The 24,547-nt window shown below is 36.7% G+C and overlaps 1 protein-coding gene across 1 annotated transcript in view; it reads right to left on the bottom strand.

Annotated features, from left to right (window-relative positions):
* LOC104617926 (septin-2) overlaps positions 1-22,905 on the bottom strand; it is a 34,450-nt gene extending 11,545 nt beyond the window's left edge. The window contains exons 1-11 of the mRNA XM_010283368.1: positions 22,827-22,905; positions 22,678-22,729; positions 21,457-21,556; positions 19,896-19,982; positions 19,146-19,269; positions 14,255-14,389; positions 13,665-13,782; positions 7,428-7,529; positions 6,472-6,617; positions 5,353-5,436; positions 4,298-4,355 (exon numbers count right to left, since the gene is read on the bottom strand). Of these exons, the coding sequence (XP_010281670.1) occupies positions 4,298-4,355; positions 5,353-5,436; positions 6,472-6,617; positions 7,428-7,529; positions 13,665-13,782; positions 14,255-14,389; positions 19,146-19,269; positions 19,896-19,982; positions 21,457-21,556; positions 22,678-22,704 (981 nt within the window). The 5' untranslated portion in view covers positions 22,705-22,729; positions 22,827-22,905. The remainder of the gene's footprint in view (positions 1-4,297; positions 4,356-5,352; positions 5,437-6,471; positions 6,618-7,427; positions 7,530-13,664; positions 13,783-14,254; positions 14,390-19,145; positions 19,270-19,895; positions 19,983-21,456; positions 21,557-22,677; positions 22,730-22,826) is intronic.
* Between the last annotated feature and the right edge of the window lie 1,642 nt (positions 22,906-24,547).

The following is a 24,547-nucleotide window of genomic DNA, read 5'->3' as shown; positions in this document are numbered from 1 at the left end:
TGTCAGCTGGAGTGTAAAATTAAAACTAAAAAAGAGAAGAATCAAGCTGTATTGTACTCAAGTGGTAGCCAAGTCAGTCTCTTCCACAATTCCTCTTCAAGTAGAGAACAGGACATAAGAACCACTCCTACACATTACAATACAAGCTAAAAACAACTCGTGTGTCTTCACCTTACTAGACTTACTGCATAGACAGAAACAATCTTTCCTCTTAATAAAGGTGAATGTAAAATATGACACAAAAGACTGAAAAATTCATGTCACGTCAACATCTGTGTTCCCTTCGCTGTTGGGGATTGCAAGCATCAGCAGCATACACTTTGATCTTGCTCAGCAATAAACCCTCTCACTTGTAAAAGCAGCTTTAAATATATTCTGCAGGGAACTTGCATTCATCCCTTAAAGGACACTACAACATGATAGCACAGGGTCAATGCACATCATGAAAAGGAAGGTAGGAAACAATGTTTGGAAATCTGTTGAAACAAACAATTCCTGTGAATTCCCAGATACCAAAAATCAAGAGTAAACTTCTCCTTGGTACAAACTCCACTTAGTTTACTTATGTCAGGACTAAAATTTACTTCAAACTATCATGTAACTACTGGGTAGTGACTACACGTAACTACTGTAGCAACACAGAAAAGAAACCAGTATTTAAAATGAGAGTTAAGGTTACAGAATTAGAAGTGAACCATAAAGCTTCCTGATGGCTTCCATGTCATTAACAGAAACCACAGATATACAGTTTTGCTTTACCTACAAGATTTCATCATCTGTAGTATGTTTTGTCCAGAATATCAACAAGTACTACTCCTGTCGGAACAAGGTCAGTGGCTTTTCGGTGACAACCCTACAGGTATCACAGGAAAAGAAATGTTCAAAAACGAACAATATCTACTTCCCATTGACACGCTTCCCCTCCCCACACCAAGTATAATTATTTCTGCCCATGCCTTTACATGTAGACAGTGGATTTTCTACTACACCAGAACTGTCATGTTCCCATGACAGTTGCTGTTGGTTAAAAATACTTCCAATACCAAGGAGTACAACTCATCATGTTAACTGAAGACAAGAAAAATACTCCTGACAAAGTTACTATATTGGAAAAGGGGCTACCATCGATGCTGTTCATAGGACACACTGACATGAACAGCAGAAGTCACTATGGCCACAGTCATCACACTACATGGGCTGCAAGCATTGTCCCTTTAAAGAACAACTCAAAAGGACAAGAAAAAAAAAGTTGTTCTTCATTCCAGCTCCCAAGGGATTCCCATTGCTAATTGCTTACTAAGGGTTTTCTTCTTATTATATTCTCCCAGGGCTAAGACTGCGTCACTTCACAGAGGAAGGCTGAAGCATTCTGCAGAAACCATGCCTCCTTCCCCCTGCACTAGGCAATAGCATTCCACAACACAAATTAAACCTTAGAGCTGTTTTTATTTCCCTCAGGTCTGCAGGCCTTCATCAGCAGTCATGCTGTCTCTCCACATAAGTCTTCACCTTACCTTTCAAGAAAACACACAAATATCTGCAATACCAGGCAGTTACTTGCATGTGTTCATCGCATCCTCACCTACCCGCAGGGCTGCTGCGAGACCCCAGCCTGGCAGCCCTGCCACTGCGGGCTGTGCCCACACTGACTTCCATACTAAGCCAGGGTTCTTCATCTCATCTGATAAAGCGTTAAACACATTCAGAAAGTTCAGAAAGGACAGAGAAAAAAATAATTTCAACGTTGTGATTAATTCTACTATATTCAGCCAACTGTTGACCAACTCCACTGAAGACAGTGGAGCAAAGGGATTTGCCCAAAGCCTCAGGGTAGCTTGCTGGGGAAAAAAAAGTAAAAAAATCAGAGGAAGTTTGTTCCTTGCCATTTCATGTAATCATGTCCTTAACACTTTTCTGGAAGTATTGCCTCTCAAAACTTTGAAAGGTTTTTATTATGAGATATTTTCAGAGCAGGAAGAATATGGTACAACACCACAAACTTTAAGTTTGTGCCCATTTACACTACAAAATAATCTGAACTGCAGCATATTTACTGTAAGGAACATTGACACCCTTATTCTTATTTTCATGCCCAGCTTAGAAAAACAGGTCATCACTTGGAAATGCGCAAAAAGCACAGCCAGATGGAGCAATAAATCCAAAATGACAGATTAGCAATTCTGAATTGCTGAACTGGGGACCATATCTTTTGGCATAATAAAAGATCATTTAGCAAAAGTGATGCCTTGATAAAGATGATCCTGGCACTAGCCCAAGCATTCATTCCTTCCAAGGTTATATAAACCTTACAAAACTGTAAATAGAACTTCAAGCACCGTTACTGATGGGAATCCAAAACAGGAGGGGAAATGGGTATTTGTTTTCTCTGCAAAGGCCATGGAATGCAAGCCCATTTCCTCTGTGCCTCTTTCCTCCCCAGACTTTTCCCAGTCTGAACTTTTGGAATGATATGGAGATGAAGGGATTTCATACTGGCTTATCTACAGAAGATTCAGCAAAGCCTCTTGATCTCTTTGGGACAATAGAATGCAGAAGTTAAAAACATCTATTTGTTTTTTCAAGTTCTAACCTAATCCTCTGCAACTTCAGCAGCAGTTATTCAGAGATGATTAGTCCCAGAGGAAACTTTCAGAGATTGTCCTCCAAGAAACTCAAGACTTCATCCCTTCAGTCATATTATATATACCAAAAAATATATTACATGCACATATATATATATATATAAAAAAATATAAAAAATGCTATATATACATTCAGAGAGTGGTCAGAATAGACCAGTATATAATAATGTGCCTGCCATATCAACAGTTTCCAGGGGAAAAAGTTATAGAATAATTTTTTCAGATGTAAGCCTTAAGACAAATAGTTCTACGAGGATACCGAAGTTTCTTCTTAAATAGTAGGCATGTACAATTCGTGTAGTTCAAATAACATGAGAAACACTTATGACAAATCCTCTAAGTCTACTGCCTGAATTCTGGAAGCATTAAGAAAGAAAAAGAAAAAAAACCCACAAAACATTTCCAAACAATGCTCTTGACATTTTCAAAGCATCTATTATCCCTGGCTATCAGCTGATTGTCTACTGTTGTTTCACATACACATCAGTAAATGGGAGGCAGTTAATTTGTGTACAGAATACTTGCAGAAGTTCTATTCTCATAAGTGCATGGCCATCAAGTGTGCTTATGTTGCTGAAATGAAGTTATACAGTGATAAAGATGCAGCTCATTTAATCTCCAGTAATTCCTATTATTAGCTACTAGTTATGGTGATAATCAGCTGCTGCTACATTTCCTTTTAGGAAAATTTGTTGCTATTTATGTCAACATGCCAGGGTCAGGTATTTTTAAATATCGATGCTATAAAAGAAAAAGGAAATGCACAGACCAAAGTAACTATATTTCCAAAATTTCCATGTATGGGACTCTGAATCTTTCACCTCAGAAACACATAAAACTGCCTGTAGTTTTTTATTTCTTACTCCAAATCACTGCATATATGCATTGATCTTTTAAATCATACCCTTACTCTATTTATGGACAAAAACACCATCTTCCAATTGGCAGCAAGTCCTATATGCAAGCAGTCATAAGCATTGGTAGTGTACTACTAGAATTGAAATACCAGGCTAAAAATCTCTGAATCTTTAGAACTTTAGCATAAAAATGTTAAGTTGAAAAGCCTAGTAGTAACTTGAAACCAGAGTAAGAAATCAGAGATTGAAAACATCAAATCCGTAAGTTGACCAGTACAACAGAAATATTATGAGTTTTGCTGCAACTCAAGATTAAGATGAAAAAACATCCACATTAATTATATCATGGGATTTTTAAGACTTAACAACCTTTTTCTACTCCATAGCCACAAGACATAAAAGAAATTTACTGGTAACATACTTGCAGTAAGCCATGCACATTACATTAGGCTATCTGTCTACCCCAACATATTGTGTTTAAAGCAGCCTATGTAGCTAACAAACAAATTGATTTCAAGACTTGAAAAATAGCAACAAACCTTATGGAAAATTTGCATACAAACTGAAAGCGATAAATACCCTTCTCACAACCAGGAGTCCACATACTACCTACCATCCACAGTATGCAACCGACTATAAACAAAATACCTTCTTTGGGCAACTTGTATGCTCAAATTAGGTCTGTCACTTTTTGCAACTCAAATCTTGCACTCCATAGGCAGTCATTGATGTACAATACTGAAATTGGAACATAGCATGTTATATTAAAGAAAAACAGTTTTAGAAGCTGCCTCTTACCTCAGCCTCTTTCTGCTGAAGGATTCTATCCTTGTCTACCACTTCTTCTTCAACAGGCCTATTGAACAAAAGAATGCACTGATGGTATAAGATACAGAAGTAAAAATCTCCAAGAACAGATTCAAGGCTCTTATTTCAGCTAATATAACAACAAAAAAGTTTACATGCTTCCACACAGGGGAAATTAGGACATTCTTAAACCCATGCTTCCCTTTTGTAAGATGCCATCTTTACCTCATAGACTCCTGTTATTCAGCCTCCGTTTCTCAAAATTCACTTTCTTCGCTGCTATGGGGATTTTTTGCCATTTACTCTAACCAAGAGATCCCCTCCACTATCTATACATGATACAAAAATCAACCATTAAAAAAGCTGTGTAGGCTATTTCCTTTCTTCTGTAAGATCAAAATGCTTGGCTGAATATTAAAGCAGGAACAAGAATAAGTTGCTATCAAAATGATGCAGCACAGGTAAATGCGGATTTTTTTTGCATTAAGTTGCCAAGGACAGAAACCTTAACAAGAAAAAACACAAACAAAAAAATGAACCACACAGCACAAAACCCACACACATCACCAGAAGACCACCGTTGGGTCTAAACTTCTTTCTCTAGCTATATATGAAGGAGCAAGAGAACAGCCACCATGGTAGTCCAGGAATAACTGGAGAAGCAACATCCTACCTAATTAGATAGGCTGGAGCCTGTTTGAATGTACCCAGAGTAGGGGGGGTTTTTTCTGCTTAGACATCATTTAAAAAAAACACCTATCTTGCTGGCAATCCACTACTTCTTTAGGCACATTCCAATGAAAAGCATAGAGAAAAGCGAAGGGATACAAAACCAAGAACAGCTGTTTGTAAGCACGGCACTTTGCTACATATTGCTCCTCTTCAAGAAAAGCATTTCATACAAGTTTCAGTAACTCCATAGATTGAAATCTCATGAGAAATAGTTAGTTACAGGAGGGATTAGTTAGGAGGAAGAACAAGTCCAATGTCACAGTGGAAAAAGATGAGACTCACAAGCAGCAGAACCCCAAGGCAGGCACACTTACTTGCCAGTTCGTTTTAGCCTCTCCGAACGGAAGTTCTCGTAGTGCAAATCTTGGGTGACCTCCTGCAGGTCCTGCATGTGCGTTCTAGAACATGCAAAGGGCTATTGAATACTTTGTCCTTCTCGTCAAAGGGAAAAAACCCATCCTTTTATCTTCTATTTCTGTTTTATATAATGGATGTATTTACTGGAAAAACAATCCTTACTGACCAAGCCTGCCGAAAGCAGTGTTCTGGCTAGCTTTGTAAGTATGAATTAAAGACCAATAAACATAAGTGCCCTCCCACCAATATTCCTCAAAGACGCAAAGTATGCTGTGCTCCTCTTGTTCACTAATTACTTTATAGGAGTTGTTTATCCCAGTCTTTGCAAGGTTCTTAACATTACAAAGACAGTTATTCAGAAAGATACTTTAGTTCCTAAAGCATTTTTTTGACTCATAAGTGCTATAAAGTATAATTTGTAACTGAGAACTAGGTGGAGGTCCTTGGCTTACATAACAGCTAGCATTGCCTAACAATTTTCAATTGCCAAAAAAAAAAAAAAAAAAAAAAAAAAGGAAAATGCTTGCTGCCAATGACCAGCAGAGGGCAATCCCTGCCCAGTGGAAATCGAAATCAGAAATACACAACAGAATTCCAACAATAGCAAGATGTCATTTAAAAAAAAAATCACTTTAAAACCATCTACACAGGCAGAATATCTGTATAAACTAAAATCATAAAGGGACGGGGTATCATATTTAACATAGGATTTCCCTTTAGAATACTCTTCACAGTTTAATCAATCACTTTGAGTAATATTTTAAAAGCCTCTCTGCCCCACCCACTGCACTATAAGGAAACTTCAATTTATATGTAAAGCCATCAAATCAGTTCACATAAGGCATAAAACTGTCACATATAACTGCAATGTAAAATACAGAAGATATTTTCTGAAGTCAGAGATCAGAGGATTACAGCAGCAAAACAAGCTGAGGGCCATGGGCACACAGTAAAAAGGCACTCTAACACTGCCATCAGTGGTAGTTTTGAATTAAGGAGTTCATGCTTTTGTAACTCTCTAGTCATTGTAACAGTTATGTCACCACAGGAGATGGGATAATTTTACCATTACTCACACCAGCATTGTGCGCAGTTTAAGGAAATCATTGTGTTCTGGATTTTCAACTTCAACAACTCCCCAGGGATACAGACGGCCTCTGATTTTTTTCCCTTTCACCTCAATAAGTTGATTGGATCCAATAACAGCAAAGGGAATGCTAGCCTAGTTGAGATACAGCAAAACAAGTTACTGTTTTAATTTTTGACTGGTTACTTGGGGGGGAGGGGGTGGTTCTTTTAAAGAAAGCACAAAGACTTAAGTAAGAGACAGGAGAGGGGGAAAAGAAATGTTGACAAATGCACTCTACCAAAATCTTTCCACATCAGAAAACCAACAAATCCTATCCTAGGCAATGCAACCTCTCATTATTAACACCTGTGGTTTTGTTAGGATCAGTTTGTCTTAACAGAGGCATAAAAGGAAATGACGCTTTGCTTTAGGAACACTTGACTGTTGTTGAAGTACAGTTTGGGCATAATGTGTCATCTGACATAACATCATACATGGAAAACAGCCAACAGAAACATACTTCAGATACAGATTAAAGTAGCTAGAGAGAATTTCAGCTACATTCTTCAAGCACCTTTGCAAGCATGACAGCACAAAGAGGAAACTACTTCAGTAAAACCTTTATTATCTGCTCTAACAAGAGGAAAGTTGTTAGTTAGTTTAGTAACCACAACACACACACATTCTCTCTCTTTACATGCGCGTTGAAAGGTTTGAGACAGAGAACAGACTGCAAATCACAGTTCTTGGTGAAGAGCTGCTTAAAGAGAAAAAAGAAAGTCACAACACTACATTTGGAATTCTGATGAAGCAGAGACTGGAATAAAAAGGATTATAATTCAGAGTAAACATCCAAAGAAAACTTGAATTTTCAACATATTATAAAGGAATAAAGTACCTTTAAGCATACTGTAAGCTTGAAGTACTACTGCAACAAAATAATAAATTAGGAGTGAAACTTGCCTTTAAAACTCTGGTTTGTTCTTTAAACTCCTCATCTTCATCAGAATCTGCATCGGGGAGCTGATAAATCCTAATGCCATGTTCAGAAATCTCATCCAGAACCTGAAGTTTAAAAAAAAGAAGAGTAGTAGATTCTTATTTCATTGAAGAACCATCAAGTTAAAAATATGTACAATTGACTTACTAGTCTGTCACCTCTAGAAAACTCAGAACATTTTTCTGCTTTAAGTAGTTTGACAATGCTTAGAAAAAAGTCAGAGGCAAAAATTGCCATTACTTATGCTTTGAGTTTACGTACTACCAAATTAGTTTATGTCCTACAAGACTATCTTTGATGGCATTAATTTCATTCTACCTATGAAGAAAAAAAACCCAGCATTTTTCATTTTCTCTTTATTCAACAGAGTCTTGAACCTCAAGTCCATAAATATCCTGGAAAGAACAGTTCAAGTATAAAAGCACCCAGCAAGCAACTTATATGTTTTGAGATGTAAGAAAGGAATACTAAGTGGGAAATCAATCACATCCTGAAAAAGAAGAAAGAAAACCCGTACTAGATCTGGTTGGATTTTAAGGCTATTTTACTATATTAAAAAAAAAAAAAAAAATCTTAAAAACACTGCTGATACTTGCTAACTACAGCGGTTCTCTTTTAAAGAGTTTACTAACAGGCATTTTAAAAAGCCAAATTACTGAGATTACCTCTGAACTGAACTGTTTGTAATCTCTGTGATACAACCTGCAAAATCAGAAATGGCTGAACAAGAAAGACAGGTGAGCTGCTGTTCTACTCAGAGAAACAAACCCAATGACTAAATGCGTTTTGTGACATTCCTAATGTATGTTTCTTTGCATATGACCTTAACATATTTTTGTGCAGTGATACAGAAATAAAGATTTCAAATAAACAGATCAAGATGCAATCTAGGCCTTCAGACAACCATCTGTAGCTGTACTTGGGGAATAAACATCAGAATTAGAACATTATATTGCTGTGAAGATTAGCAGCAAAATATTTGTACTCTTGCACAGCACTTTTTTGAAGGCTAACAAACATGCACCTGACTCAGTGCCCAACATGCCAAATTACATAGGCTTAAAGATTTTTAAAAGGGCACAAAAGATAATGCATCTTTAGAAAACACAGTAAGTAATTAACATGGAGCATAAGACAGAAGCAGACAAATCCAAAGTGAAGTTAATATGAAAATAAGATGAAAAAAATAAGTAAAAGCAATGAATTTGGAGAAGGGATTCATTAATTACAGCATCAAAACCATGCAGACCATGCCAAAGTAATTTTCACGTATTTGACATGCACAAAAATTTAAAAAACAGTGCCTACTGTCTCTTGAATCAAAAAGACAAAAGTTTATTATCCACTTTAACTGGAAAAAAAATATTCAAAATCCACTACGAGAAAAACCATCCATAAACAGTTTTCTTTATTGTCACTAATGTTTTAGATTAATATAAAAAAATACACTCTCTGTATTCCTGTATACATTCTTTTCCTAATGAAATCACTGCAGGGGTAAGCAGTTAGCAAAATTCCAGGCCTTTGGCTCTTTCAAAAGGTGGTACAAGTCAATCCTTTCTTCAGAACTGAAGAGAATGCTTCTACTGCCATACTATGAAAAATATTTAAGTCAGAAATCCCTTCAAATGCACTGACAAGATTTTCTTTCACTAAAGAAACTGTGGCGGTATGAGGAGAGCATGAAGAATATTGAGATTCCACAGTAACTCTCTTCAACAGGATCTCGAATGTCTCAGCAGAAAAAGGTTAACTGTGCATACTTCCTAGATTAGCATTCCCTAATTCTAGTGGAAGATGTCCCTGCTCATGGCAGGGAGGTTGGACTTGATGACCTTTAAAGGTCCCTTCCAACCCGAACTATTCTGTGATTCTAATGAGTTGCAACTGTAACCCCGCAACCGGCACCTGAACCAAGGAGCAGCACTACTGCAGTAATGAACACTTGTAAGTTTGGGCAAGTCAGGGAGGGTTTTGAGGCAATCAAAAACATTCAGAAAAATCTATATAAGGATCTGTGCTGTCATTACTACATATATAACTGGACATTAACTTGATAATACAAACACAACCAGACTTCAAATGGACAAAAGGTTTCAATGAGCGGACTTCCCATAGTATTGCTGGGTTCCTTGATCCTCTGATGGCAACCGACAGCTACGGTATAAATAAAACTTGTCCAACCAGAGCTTGATTATTAAACAGCTGTTTAAAATAAAACAATCCCTCACACCATTAGAAGAAGAATGACCACGTATGAACCACAGCTATTCCCATGACAATGTTTTCCTGCCAGGTATATAAACATCCCCCGCACTCACACGCGCGCACACACTGAATAAAATATTATAATCCCCCACCAACACACTGAGAGCAATATTTCTAAAAGAAAAAAAAAATTGGGAGAAAGTGTTGCCAATAACAGTTACATTCACACAATTACTTTTAAATCAATGCATGTTGTTATTGTTTTGCAAAATGGAAGATAACTAAATTGTCACCAAATGATAATACAAGATGCACAGCTGGGATAGGTGGGGCAGTGCTGCAGTGCGATGCCTTTAAGTAGCTGCATAAAAAAGAACGCACATTTAACCTGGCTGAGATCTTAAAGATAATATGCAAGTGAAACAATAACGGGAAAGCCAACAACAAGGGGTGCTAGAATAATATATTACAGCTGTTAAACCTAGTGCTTTCCTGAAAGGAAAAAGAATTGCAATAAAAACAAACTGTATTTTATGGTCCTAACAATGAAACAGCATTTTGCATCTTCAAATCTGAATTTTATTGGCCTCAGAGGATTCTGTGTTCCTAAAGATTAGCCTTCTCATGGGAAATCAAAAAAAAAGTCAAAATATTAGTTCCCCTCTCATGAAGTCATTCTTTTGAGCAAGTTTCCTTAGCAGCCTTGCATGGCACAGCTTGTGAAACTGCCTTGCATTTCTTCCCACTCAAGAGTTTTAAAAAATAACTTTGAATTCCAGAAAGACCAAACAGGAATTACTCCAAGCTGGGTTTCCTTTGCAAGCACCACAAACTGATCTTGCTGCTTAGTCCAAAGCGGCAAAACAAAAACATTTTACTTTAGATTGATGGCCAAATGGCAGAAACATCTAAAAAAAACAAGACTTCAAGCTGCGTCAGCAAAGCAGGATTTTGATTCTTATTCTTGATTAGAGATTCTGTTAGGCAAGATGCTTTGAGTTAGAACAATATACAGTAGCTAGTCTTTCAAAGCTTTGGAAGCACATTATACATTTTTGACTTAGTATAAACTCAGTTTGTAGAGTGACCTTTGACAGCAGTACAAAAATAATGAAGGCTTGTTTACCTGTTTCCTAACCACTCCCTCAGACTACAGCATAAGCACCATTCGTCTTTTTATATTTATCCAATGCATAAATGTGGTGTCCATAAGTCAAGACTGTTTTAAAGACCGGTTAGTTAAAAGTAACTTTGCTCAAGCTAGAAAGAACTAGACATGGATTAGCACTGAATATGGTCAATAGAGGTTGCCTTTAAATTAATCTGTTCATCATAGGATATGTAAACTGGGATTTATCTCCATCTTCCACAATAAACATATATCATAAACCCTCAATCTAGGATCACCTACAGAATTGTACTCAAAAATAAGCAATTCCAAATTCAAATTAGGAAACATGTTTGCTTGTGCTGCTGCCACATTTCAGCTAAAATCCAGCGTTAATACACAGAAGTGGATGTCAAACAGCATGTGCACTATGCTATGCTTGACCCTAAGAGAGGCCACCAACCAGCAGATAAAAGGAGCAGAGAAGAGTCCCAAAACAAGTACAGTAAGTATTGAAACCTCATAAGAGTATGTTTCTCTTCATTTCACCTAAGAACTGCCGTTGTGAAAGATGACTGTAGCTAGAACCTATTTGATACTGGTTTATTTTATGTATTTGAACTGATAAAGCAGAACATTCAGATCCCCAGTGAATTATATTGTCAAATAATTAATGTTCCACTTAAATGCCTGCTTCAAATCTTTCAACATCATTCTGCCACCAAATGCTGAACCAAAAGATAAGTACCTATGAAAACTGACCCTGAAGTACACTGCTGAAAGATCAAATACAGTTTCTTTACAAAAAGTAGCAGCTCCACAAACAATATTACTATCATATGAAAATCTTTCACCAAGTCAGTACAGCCACACAAAAGAGAAGTGGTAAAACTAGCATAGGCAGCCATATCTCTGCTTTGTTATTTCCCTATGAGTTCTCTCAATTTGCCCATAGTACCCATCATCTCCTCATAGCATCTGTAGAGGAACAAAATAAAAACTCAAGAGCCTGGACAGAATTTCTCCCAGCAAGATCTAGAGGTCCTTTTTAACTCAGTGAATGATTCCCCCCCCCTTCCCTCTTTCACCTAGGTCATCATAAAGCTGATCACTTTTGTATAAATACCTCTCCGCCTCTTCAGTGAAGGTCTGTCTACATTGCAGACAAGGTTCATACAGTCACAACTGTCCCCACTTTAAACTTCTTCAGATATAGGGGATTTATTCCATTTCCTGGGCAAGCCGCCTGATATGACTGAGCTTTATATAAACATAACAGCAATACCAGCAGTACCTCATCTTGCCGAATTATAGTTGCTTACTATACAGTCACACCTTTGATTGTGGCACTGGTCCACCCAAAAAAACCCAAACAAATCCTCTGAATTTAGGTTGAGTTCAGCTAATGTGCTGTTTTGTAAGCATGATTTTAACTATACTACTTTCCCAGTAAAATAAAGCTGTACTCCCTCTTCAAGAAAACTGAAAAATATCCCCACACAAAAGCCCTTGGAATAAAGATCCAATAACCATTCTAAAGAACTACTGGAAGCGAGATGATCACAATCAAAACATCTGTCATGCCCTCCATGAAAATCAAAAAGTGGTAATATAGAATTATATTAAGATATTATATAAAAGATTAAGGTGAAATCTTAAAATGAAAAAAGTTTGCATAACCTGGTACAAAGTATAGGACTGCATTTTAGAAGTACTAATTATCTCTATACTACTCACAGCATAAGTTATTAAACTTGTCAAAATTCCCAGGCTTTGTAGGGTTCAAATCTTTTAGACTTTACAACTGAATGTACTGCTTTTGGATCAACAGAACCTGAAAAGAGCTTGTGATGTCAATAACTTTTACTGAACCACCTCTCAGCTAACACAATCTCAGCACCAACCTATTTCTTTAAGAAGGTGCACAAAGTCATTCTGGATCAAAGAGGAAAAAGCAGAAAAGATTAAATGTTTACATTCATTGGCCAGATTATTCTATGATGAGATTAAACAGAAATTAGATTTAAAGTGAAAGACTTGTACAACCACAAATATGTACTTTATTCCTATAGAATTCACTACAGTGTCACATTTGGCAGAGGCTGGCCTGTCTTGGAAAGGTTTGACAAAAACAAAATTCAAGACAGCAAGTAAACCTTTCAGTGTGAAAAGATTTATTTTCACACCACTGTCTGGAAAGCCTTTCTCCAGTGCAGTCCTGAGTATGTCCTGGTATTCCATGTGAACAGATAACCTAGCGGGAAAACACATATGCAAGACGATGTACATTTTTCCATAACTATGGAGCTATAAAGAGTATCCTGCTAATGTATTAGCCCAACTGTCCTGACTCTATATTAGGGTTTTAGTTTGTATCATGGGTGCACTTACCAAGCAAGTTTCCCATCACCCTGACTTAACCACATTTACATAAAACCACATAAACCACTAGGGCAGCTGGAGTATGCAAACCAAGTTTCTTTTGGAAAAAACTAAACCTAAAGATACTCTCTCAGAACATATCTAATGCACTCCCACCACTAACGGGCAGTCTGTCCATTGGACCAAACTAGGGCTAGTTTGAAACATCTACGCTACATGTATTTCAAGACGATTTGAACCCTTGTTACAAACCATTTTGCTCAAAACCTGCTCTGTTGGGGTCCACTGCTTGCTAAGATAGATGAAGCCAAAAATAGCCAGATTGTCAGCAAGTGTAACTGGTAAAGCATATCAGACTTCACTGGAGATCTCCCACCCCACACTCCCTGAAGATTAGGTCCTTGGCCAATATCATTCACCCCTCTTCAGTCTGAATTTACTTTATATTTGGTTTTAACATTGTATGGATTGCATTGTTCTCATGATCAAGCGTTAGACCTACTCTTCTCTTCAGCCTTTCTCTCTCCTTCAGCGTCAGCGTGTCAGCCTTGGCAATCACAGGGACAATGTTGACTTTTCCATGAAGAGCCTTCATGAATTCTACATCTAATGGTTTCAGTCTGCCAACAAGTGGGGGAAAAAAAAAAGAAGGGGAAAAAAAAGGGTGGATTTTTTGTGTTTGATTTTCTTTAACAGACCACATGTATTAAACATTATTTATTTCAAGTATCTACATAAATAGTATTTCCAACATAAATTAAGTTAGAGCACTTGCTTATCAGCTTCGTTGGGTAAAGGTTGAATTGCAACTGAAATCGTCACTATAAGATAAATCAGATATTATAAGCTCTTATGTTTCTGAGTGATAAACAATGTAATAGTGACTGCTTCAAAACCATATTAAATGCCAAAAAGGAAACAAAGCAGAGGACAGCATTTATCCCCAAAGACGATTTTAATTGTACTGGCTAATTGACAGTGTAGGAAGTAACTCAGCTAACACTAAAGTTAAGTTTCCAGTTCAAATAATAAACAGACTTATGAACACAATATAATGTCCTAAAACACAAGAACTCAAGAGCTTTTTCTTACCCATGCCCAAAGGGAGAGATGAAGTAAAAACAGCAATGGACTCTGTTGTCTATAATGTGGCGCCTGTTTAGACCGCTCTCATCATGAAGGTATCTTTCAAACTGGTTGTCAATGTACTGGATAATTGTTTTGAAGCTGTGGTACAGGGCAGGGAGAAAAAGAGGTATCTTATATCAGCTTTAAAACAACAAAAAAAGAATCATGAAAAGGTAAGAACAGAAAGAGGAGAATCACACTTTTATTAAGAACATTTCTGTTACAAAAATTCAACTTCCTAGCATTGTATCTACTAGGAAAAGTATTTTGATAATGCAAAAAGATATTTTCATAGCAACTAAGTGTCTATTTATGCCTAGAGCTACTTTCAAGTGTTACTCTGTCTACTGGATAAAAAGTTCAAGTGCAAGCTCAGAAAAAAAGCACTCTATGCTGAGACAACACAGACAGGAACAGAAGATTGAGGATTTTTCTGCTTTTTTTCCTGGGAGTAGGGAGTGACGATTTGTTTTTAAACCAGCTGACAAATGATATATCCCGGATATCCTCTTCATTTACAACCCTGACCCTAGAGCTAGGTTTCTATAGTTACCTATGAAAATTCTGGTATCCTAGTCTGTTTGAATTAAGTACAAATATGTTTGCAAGTCATGCACTAAAGCATCACATGATTTATTAAGCTATTTTTGTTACCTTACAGAATCCTTTTCTGTTGGCAAAGAAAAAAAATTCCTACTTAGTTCAAGGCAACTTAACATATGCCCTGCAAAGAAGTAAAGGAACACAAAATTTGGTCATACAGATTAAGCAGATACAAAGAGCAGTGACTAGAGAGAGAAAAGAAAGCACAATGCGTTACTAAGAAGATTGTTTTAGGATACTCCAGAGCATGTAGACACCTGCAAACAACATTAATATAAAAGGACACTTTATATTAAGTACCGCAGGGGAAGGGAAATGAACACAGTGATGAAGATAAGATTTGGCAGATGATTGTGTGTCATGAACGTATCTTAAACTACCTGGGGAAAAACTGAGCAGAAAGCTTACTTGAAAAATAGTATTTCTGTTGTTGAGAAAGTACAAATTTGACTAGGGAAATTTAATGAGAAAACAGACAAAAGAACACAATTTGTCATCTGGAAAACAAACACAGAGTGATGGCAAATACTGTGACAGGCATTGAAGCTCAACCCTGGGCTGCAACGAAGAAAACAAAAGAAAGTAAAGAAAGTAACAAGGACGATGGAAGAGATCCTGAAAGGAATTTGATTTTCCGAAGTTGAGTAAGCTTTTGGATCTAGGAGGAATAAATCCTTAGTAGAGTATATATACACACGTTTATATCTTTGCAAGATTTGCACCGTTCTAAGTCATACTACAGAAGACAACAAAGCCCAATAAATTCCTTGTTTTGCTGTGACCTTAGTGGTGCTCAAGTCTTTAAGAACTAGCATCTTAATACCTAAATGAGTTAAAAGGACAACATGGTTTATGATCCCGTTGATCTTAGATACTCTCCTCTTAACTGGTGAAAGGTAACGAGACTGAAGACGTACAAATATTAGGACAGAAACCAAGCACAAACAATGGGAAAGCAACTATCACACATTTCTCTGGCAATGTAATTAGTTTACGTGCAGTTTTCTAGCTTTAACAGCTCTAATTTTCCCTATAAATATGGCGTTAGTGTCCTGTACCTCCCGACTTCCGGGAAACACCTGGCTTATACCACTGTGCTATCATTACTTAGGAGATCGCACATCCTGTATTGTAACAGCAAACAACACAAGCGTTGCATTTAAGCCCAGTGGGGGAAAATGAACAATATTACCAAGCTGCCAAAACCCACAAAATACAAGTTAACATAATCCAGTATAAAAAGAAAGTTAGCAGCAGCCAGAAAGCAGTTATCAAAGAATAATCTGCAACACTGCAACCAAGATGAAACAAGGCGTATAATCAGCGATATCCAAGAAGTTAATCTTTAACTGTTTTTGTCAACCAACCTTTTGAGACCACATTTGACCATGTCATCTGTGCATGAAGCAATTTTTTTTTCCTCCTCTCCTCAGATCCTTTCTCTTATGTCTGATGAAAGGTGTTATTTAAGTACATGTTTCTCTCACGATCCCAATGTCCTTATGTATGGAAGAGCTGTTCTACACTTGAAACCTCCCACCATAAAGAATTTTGCTGTTCTCTAAACACAGGCCTAAACTGATGCCAAGAGCATTCCTAGGTGTAGCTTGATTCTAGAATACAGACCTCCAACTAGCACAAAAGCCTTACACAGAATCTAAAAAATTATCACTATGGTTAACTGTGGTTAGCATCCACCTTTTCTTACAGGCTGTTTTAAGTAAAATAGCATTTGAAAAACAAAACAAAAAAAAAAAATCTATTTTAGAGAATGTGTTATACTAAATCTGTAACAACTCATTTCCCAATCCAACATTGCTATTCTTCCAATCCAGGAGACCCCCGGACAAAATCCTGTCATGGAAAATATATAAAAATTGACCCCAGCTCCCATTCTAGAAAGTCAAACTCTAAAATTAAGCCCTCTCATCAATGCAATGCAAAGACAGAAACAAAAGCCACTAGGAAACCTACTCCCTAGACGTTTGAAAACAGGATCAGCGATTGCTGCCTCCTAAGCACATCATGCCAGTTTGATTTACCTCTGTTCAAAAATAACCTTAGTGCAATTCAACACCCTGAAAAACAAGTAGTCTGCACAAATTGCAGCTTTCCCCAGAAGAAGTGCTTTGTAAAACTTGGATCAAGATCAGCAGCATCTACCAGTTAATCATAATTGCAGTAAATGCTCCTGAACACAAACATCAGTTCAAGAACACAAACTTGCTGCTTCCTCTGAACTAACAAGGAAGGAAGGTAGTTGCACTGGGTTAGTCTTGACTACAGTTTGAAACAAAGATTCTATCCATTCAAGTCCCTGTGACATCCTATCAAGACTAACAGACTTTAAGCCATGACGAATGACGTTTGGACGGAGTCTTTTCATGTGATATAAGAAAATGGGACTAGAGAGAGACAATTAAAGTTAACTGCATCTTTTTTTCTTTATAGTATGTAAGTACTATTTGCTCCCGTAACGTATTTTGATGTTTAAGATTTGTCACAGAAAACTAAGTATAAACCAGTAAATTGTTCTACTGGGTCTGAATCATCATGGAATGACTCTATTTAGCAAGCCTCCAAAAAGAAAGGGGAAAAATCTGTACACGTAGGTCTCTAAGAAACATCTTAGCAGAATAAACAAAGGGCATTAGAACACAATCAACAGGAAGAGCTCTATGTAACACAATACACAGGCTGCAGAGCTTAGCTCCAGCGGAAGGAAGCTCTAGTCAACAGTGCACAAAATAAGCAAGACTATGCCACAGTCCAAAAAGATGGCTTCATGTTATTCTAAAAGTTCAATTTGTTTCAGCTTCATAAAGTAGAAAAAGTGGGAGGAAAACAAAAACTCCATTACAGCTTCACTTTCAAACATTCATTTAGTGTATTATATTACTTCACTGCCTTCATTTTTGCTGTATTTCTACAGTACACCATAAAAAGAAAAATCGCATTTGATAACAATGTTCTTCAGAATGCTCCACATAATACAGCATTCTGTCAAGAAAAGATTACAAAACATTCTAGATGTTTATTTTATCAGCTATTTGCCTCCTTCCTGATCAAATCAACCAGTACTAGCTTTATGCTCCCTTTCTCTGCACAGTGACACTTTGTTTGCTTTTAGGATTACCACCACCACCACAAAAAAGTGTCAACAAAAATTAACAGCTAAGCAAAATAAATAGTTAGCACTTCTTAAAAGACAACCACTTGGAAATTGGAAGTTTCGCTTCTAGTTGCACTGGAATAATTCAGACATCCTACTAAGCACGTTAATGTATCTCATCTTTATCTGAGAAATGTTATCACAAGATCAGTTTTCCACAGTTAAAGAAAAGTGCATGATGATGATGATTTGGAAATTACATTTATGAACAAATCTATTGATTACGATTTTGTTACAAACTGCCCAGTTCCTTCATAGCTATTTTACCATTTTCTTTCTTCGTGATCTTTATACTAAAGCAATTATGTATGTTGTCCAGTGCATCTGCAGACAATTATTTCAGCCATTAAAGATTATCAGCAATATTGAGGCCAGAGAGAACTAAGCAGTAACTCCATCAGAAAAAATATGCAGTTCTATCCAAATTGCTAGTAGTACATATAAAGGACAGGGAATGAAAAGTACTGTCTTAAAAACATGGAAACTGGATGGGCCAGAAACAGGAAGACAAAAAAAATTTTCCCTTCACCAGAATTCTGCCCTATCAGGGCAACTATAGAGACAAAAAGTTAGCTGCGGTTGTCACAGAGAACCTTACTGGAGGAAAGGCCATTAGTTTTGAGGGAGAGTCATAAACAGCCTAGAGAACACTAACCAAACCTTTTAAAAACATAAAAAAGTGGTTAGAAAATTGAAACAGGGAGTTGTACAAAGTAATACAATTTTGCTACAGATGCGCATTTCAGGCAACAGAAATTATAAAAGAAAATTGATTTGAAAGCTCACACAAACTAAATGATCATGTCACTGATGATATGAAGACGAGCACCCAGAATGCAGAAGTGCTTAGAAAATTGTGCTTAACTGCAAGGCATCAGAAAAGACCCTCTACTGTGAATTCAAGATAACACTCCATTAATGTTAAGAATAATGAACCCATTGCTTTCTTTTAGTACATCAAGTTATCCAAAGATCAGCAGCTGAATCACTTAAGTTCAGAAAGACAGACCCACTAGAGCAGTATTTGTGTAAGATACAAACTCTATCAAGCAAAGCAGTATTTACTATTTACACACATACCAGTCCTGGCTGTTAATGGCATCTCCGTATCCCGGTGTGTCAACTACTGTTAAACGCAGTTTCACCCCTCGCTCCTCTATCTCTACTGTAGAAGCTTCAATTTGAACTGTTCTCTCTATTTTCTCTAAAATAAAGGAATATTTTGATTGTTATTTTGCCTATCAATTGCTGCAGAATCCCCTGCAGGAAAAAGCAACAGAAGAAGAAATGCAATCTGAAGTGTATTGTAACTTACATGACCTAAAACATTTTAAAGAAAAAAAACAAGCTAGCTAGTCAAAATTTAACACCACATTTTTGTAAATAAACAAGAAACCATGAACCAAAAAAGGGGATTTACTCATGACAATATGCAAAAACAAAATTATAATACTCAGAAGCATGCTACATTCTTTGTCAAAAGGTAGTTACAACACTAACCAGCATTTAAGGCATTACAGGCAAAAAACATTAGAGGAAAAGGGGATTAGAGCAAAACCACATTTAGGTATATTGACATCTAAAAGGTTAGGGGGTTGGGTTTTTTTAATAACAATTGATGAAGAAACAACAAAAGCTGAGTCTTTGAAAGGAGATATAAATGAGAAAATGACAGCTCAAAAAATATCATTTCAAGGATTAAAATATATCTACACAGCGTGAAGAAAGGATCTCATGGGTGAAGTTATCATCAGAATGAAGCAGTGTTAACTGAAAGAACATAAAAGTTTCACAGGCTATGTGCTGGAGGAACTGCAAAACCACATTTACCTGCAGCTCCAGGAATATAACGTTCTGGATAAAGATCAGTCAGGAACAGACTGTTAATTAAAGTGGATTTTCCTAAGCCAGACTCACCTACAAACAAAATAATTCAAGTTATTAAGCATATACACCTTTTACTCCAGGCTTTTTAGAGCACCTCCTCTTTCTCAAAGCCCACATTATGGAGGAAAAATAATTTGTTCATTAGGATCCACCCTAGTTTTTGAGATAAAAACATCAAAGGTTCAGCTAAGCACTTTAAAAACACAGGAAAAACAAGCCTCTAGTGTTTTTATAAACGTTACATGAAAATGTTAGGTTTACTGTAATAGATTTCATAATAAAAGCTGAAAGGTCATACAGCACTTTGACTATAGATCTAGAGATAGTTAGGTTACGTCAGGAAATAAAAGCTTTTTTTCATTTAAACTTACAAAATCAGGAGCTGTGACTCTCTTGTTGAAAATTTCCGAGAGCTTTAAAGTTTTCCTAAGCTAGAAATTGAACCTGAACACTGTTAGGAGGGAGAATGAATAAAGCAATCCCAAACTAACAGTTGAGCTTTGCACCTTTATAGTTAGGCTACATACATGCTATGAAACATGAAACAGAAAATCATAAGAAAATATTCAAAATTTTGTCCTGTATCAAAGTAATAAAAAGTTAAACGTTGAAATGCAATTACTAAATCTGTATTTCAAAAAGTCACTTTTTTCCTAACACAAGGAATCAAAGGAGTCAGTGTTTAGAAAAATTGACCATGATATTTTAGATGCTACTAACCTAATATTAGAGATGGAGAAGTTATCTGTATTTATCATCACAAACTACATGAAATAAAATACTCTACACTTATCAAATATTACATATTTATTTTACAGACATTGCTGAATGCTCTGTCATCAAATAATCCCAAACGGTACTATAGAGCAGAGAGAATAAGAAGGAAGTGTTATGCATCTCTTCTCATTTTCATTTTTCAATAACATGTAATTCCAAGGTAACTACTACAAAAGTCTAATAGTACTGCAGACTTCCTTTGCACTTGTATAGTATTAAACTGATTCAGTGCAAGTAGAAGTCAACATTTCACTTAAAACAGCTTTGTGCCTAAAGGACTTTCCATCAAAGACTCCTACAGGTGCTCATTCACAGAACAGACAAAAGTGTAGTTATAATACCATAGTGAGTCAGTATAGGACAGCAGAACACAAGAATAGTATCACCATTGCAGCAGCAAGATATTCACCATGCGCATTCATGCTTTCAGCTGGGGAAATGGGAGTCAAAGAACGATTAAGCAGCTATTCCTACCAGCTGATGATGAGTCAGGAATACAGGAATGTCCTGTTGGCTCAAAGTCATAATCTTTAATCACTACAAATACCAAATACTCCCTCCTACCAAACATGACAAAATAGTAAGAGATTTAATTAGAGAGCATATAGAGGTTCAAAGCTGCTTCTTCTGTGTAATAATCAATTGCTGAGTAGGAAGACACATATGTCTGTGTGAAAGAAATTTTTTGTTGTTGTTCAACAGTCAAAAATACTTAAACATCACTTACCAACCACCATCAGTGTGAATTCAAAGCCCTTCTTCACAGATTTCCTGTGAACCTGGTTGGGCAGATTAGCGAATCCCACATAGCCTGCTGAGTCGGAAAACTGACAAGAAAACAAATGTTGTGCATAAATGAGAGCCCCTTCCCCCTAAAAAGTTGAAACAGAGTTCAGCTGATTCTATACAATAAAGTTCAGAGGTATATAAAGCACATGGAAATATAAAGAATGAAACAATTTTTTGCTGCTATAGTGAGGCAGACCTTGAAATAGGCCTATTTACCAAGCAGTCTGATATAAATAGAAATCTGGTAAGTACTACACATAAACAAAAGTCTCTCCTCAGATTAAAAAAAAAAATCTGCAAACTTGCAAGAACACGCTATTATTAATCTTAAGATGTAAACACAGATAAAAACCCCAAAGATTTTTACGATGAAGGTCAAAAATATCTATTCAAATTTGGTATCTGCTGCTGCTATCTTCTATAAAATAAATAATGCGTACACTCACATGTAGAAAAACAAGAACATTGAATAGTAATGCAGGTATTACCAAGATACAATCACACAGAGATCTATCTTCTGCTTGTTAAGCTGCTCACCTATCTTCACAATGTTTAACTTCTAACACAAAAGCAGGAAGGAAAAATGTGCCTGAAAAACTTATCAAAGAGATTTGGGCTCTAAAAAGGGCAGTCTGCTTCACCATCTGTTATCAGTTGACCGAAAACCTAATAGAAGCCTAAACAAGAACTACAGCCACTTGATTTAGGGACTTCTGAGCTAGCTGGAACCAAATGTATTCTTCACAGATGAGTTTATGATGAGAACGTTTTTTTATACAATGACATGCTTCCAGTGGGGTGGGTGGGAGATACAGGGGAAATGACTTAAAATGCAATTAGTTATTTCCTAACAATCCTTTTAAAACCCACCCAGATGGGCAAAAAAAATAGAAATGAAGGTTTGTCAAATTAAATTTCCTCAGGTAAAGGCACCATTCTAAATGTGTAAGCAAGACACTGAGTGTCTGGCAAACATCCGAAAGCCTGTTACTAGAATCACATGCAAGCTCTGTTTCTGCAAGCAGGTCCTTTTAAGAAACACATCTGAACAAATAAGGTATCATTTATTCACTATTTTACCACTTCAGTAAAACCACAAGTATTTTAAGAAGTTTAGTAGATTCTAAACAAAGTTCTGGATATGCAACCATTTCTTTACCTTTATTTTTTCACCTGACTGAGACATGTTTCGTCACTCCAAGTTTCAGACACTGGAAAACAAAATCCATAGTGTGTGTTAGCTAACTTGAAGATTACATTAATTTTAATTTTGAACTGATCAATTCACATTTTATTATCAATAATCACATTTTATTCTAGTAGAATGAAATGTCACATACTCAAAAATTACCAGAATAAACAAACCATGATCAAGATGGGTGCTTCTGTGAAGCTATTCACAGGAAAAAAATTACACAGGATTATCAAAACCAGAATACTTAATATAAATACTCAAAAGTTTTAAAATAGAAAGATTCCTCTAAAACTCAAAATACTAAAATTCAATGTCCTTAAAAATCTTTCATCCATCCTTTCTTTAAAGCAGGAAAAATATCTACTGAAGGCTAATGATGAGTATGCATGGTACTCCTAATGTCATTTTTCCTTTAAGTCTGATTCTGTAATTAGCTAATAAAACCTGAAATTCAAATATTCTCTGTTCCCAACCCTCTATACAGAATAGCATATGGAAGTCCTTTTTCCTTCCATTTTTACCCTTTCAACTTATGAGTTATATGTTTCTCAAAGATGGTTTACAAATAGGTGAATGTAATCCAGCTGTTGTCCAAAAAATTATATTTGAGAATTATGACCACATACAAAAATTATCCCAAGAACAGGACACCTACAGGGTTTCCAGGTAAAGGAAATAATACTTTGAAGTGACTAAAAAGAATGTTATCACTGAATGTGAACTCTACACCAAACACTGGAGAACCTTGGCACTTGGCTAACCCATGCTGGACATGAAAATTCACCCTGCTCTGAAGGACTACCAAAAAGATTTGTTCTTCAGTTTCAGACACCCAGAACAGCTGGGTTTTGGCAAGCCCTTATCTTTTTACTCAAGGATGTTAATTGTGCTATAGATTAGTTATCACAGCAATAGCGAGGCCCTTTTATTTAGAGCAGCCACAGTGCACGGACAGGAAACACACAAGTGGCAGGAGCACTTCACAGCTTGGTTTGTTGACAACGCAGCTCTTGGCCTGGGGAAGTGGGGAAGTGACCTATGCAGGCACCTGTGTGTTCAGACAGAAATGCTTTCCTGTTGGGGAGCGGGAGTCATTCTAGCAGGATGCAGTCCAGTTTCTGACACCAGCAGTTTGACAGTCAAACCCTAGCAGAGAAATACTAAGCTTTGGACTAAAGGAAAAGTCAAAGTTAGCATAATTGGAACCTGGAGGTTTAAAGAAAACACATCTTCAGCTCACATGGCATTTCATTTGCCCTGAAGCAGGCATTTCAAATGCTGGCAGCTGTGTAGACACTAGTCACCCTGTAAGCAAGGAAAGGCTTTTTTTCCTCTTCCAACTACTATCCCCCATGCCCAGTTCATTTGCTTGCTAATGAAAGCCTAATACATCCATTGCCTGGAAAACAGCGAGGGAGGTCCAGATCCTAATCATCTTATGACCACCTCTACTTGGGCATTCCTATTTATAACCTTTGTTTATAGAATCAGTAACATAATTCAAGAGTTTAGAAAAGTTCATAGTCTCTGAGTGCTAACATAGATAGACCTTCTGCCCCATTTCTCACAGTAATGCCAGATGAGAAGCCACCCAGAGCAGCTGCCTATAGTTAAAGGTGAGAAGGAGGGACAATTCAGATTTAAATAGGTATGGAAAATTCTCTAATTACTTCTGCTTTAAACTGACAGAATAGTCACATCCATTGTAGTATTATCTGCTACTTGATTAAAAAGCAGAAGAGTAAAAATTGTCAACCGATTAAGCCATATCTGGCTTCAAAATTAGTCAGTCATCTCATAAAAAGCTAGATTTACAATAAATCATTCCACAAAC

The sequence above is a fragment of the Phaethon lepturus genome, unplaced genomic scaffold (assembly GCF_000687285.1).
Source record: "Phaethon lepturus isolate BGI_N335 unplaced genomic scaffold, ASM68728v1 scaffold25253, whole genome shotgun sequence".
NCBI lineage: Eukaryota > Metazoa > Chordata > Aves > Phaethontiformes > Phaethontidae > Phaethon > Phaethon lepturus.
The sequence above is the reverse complement of the archived record's forward strand: the minus strand, read 5'-3'. Positions and strand labels throughout refer to the sequence as shown.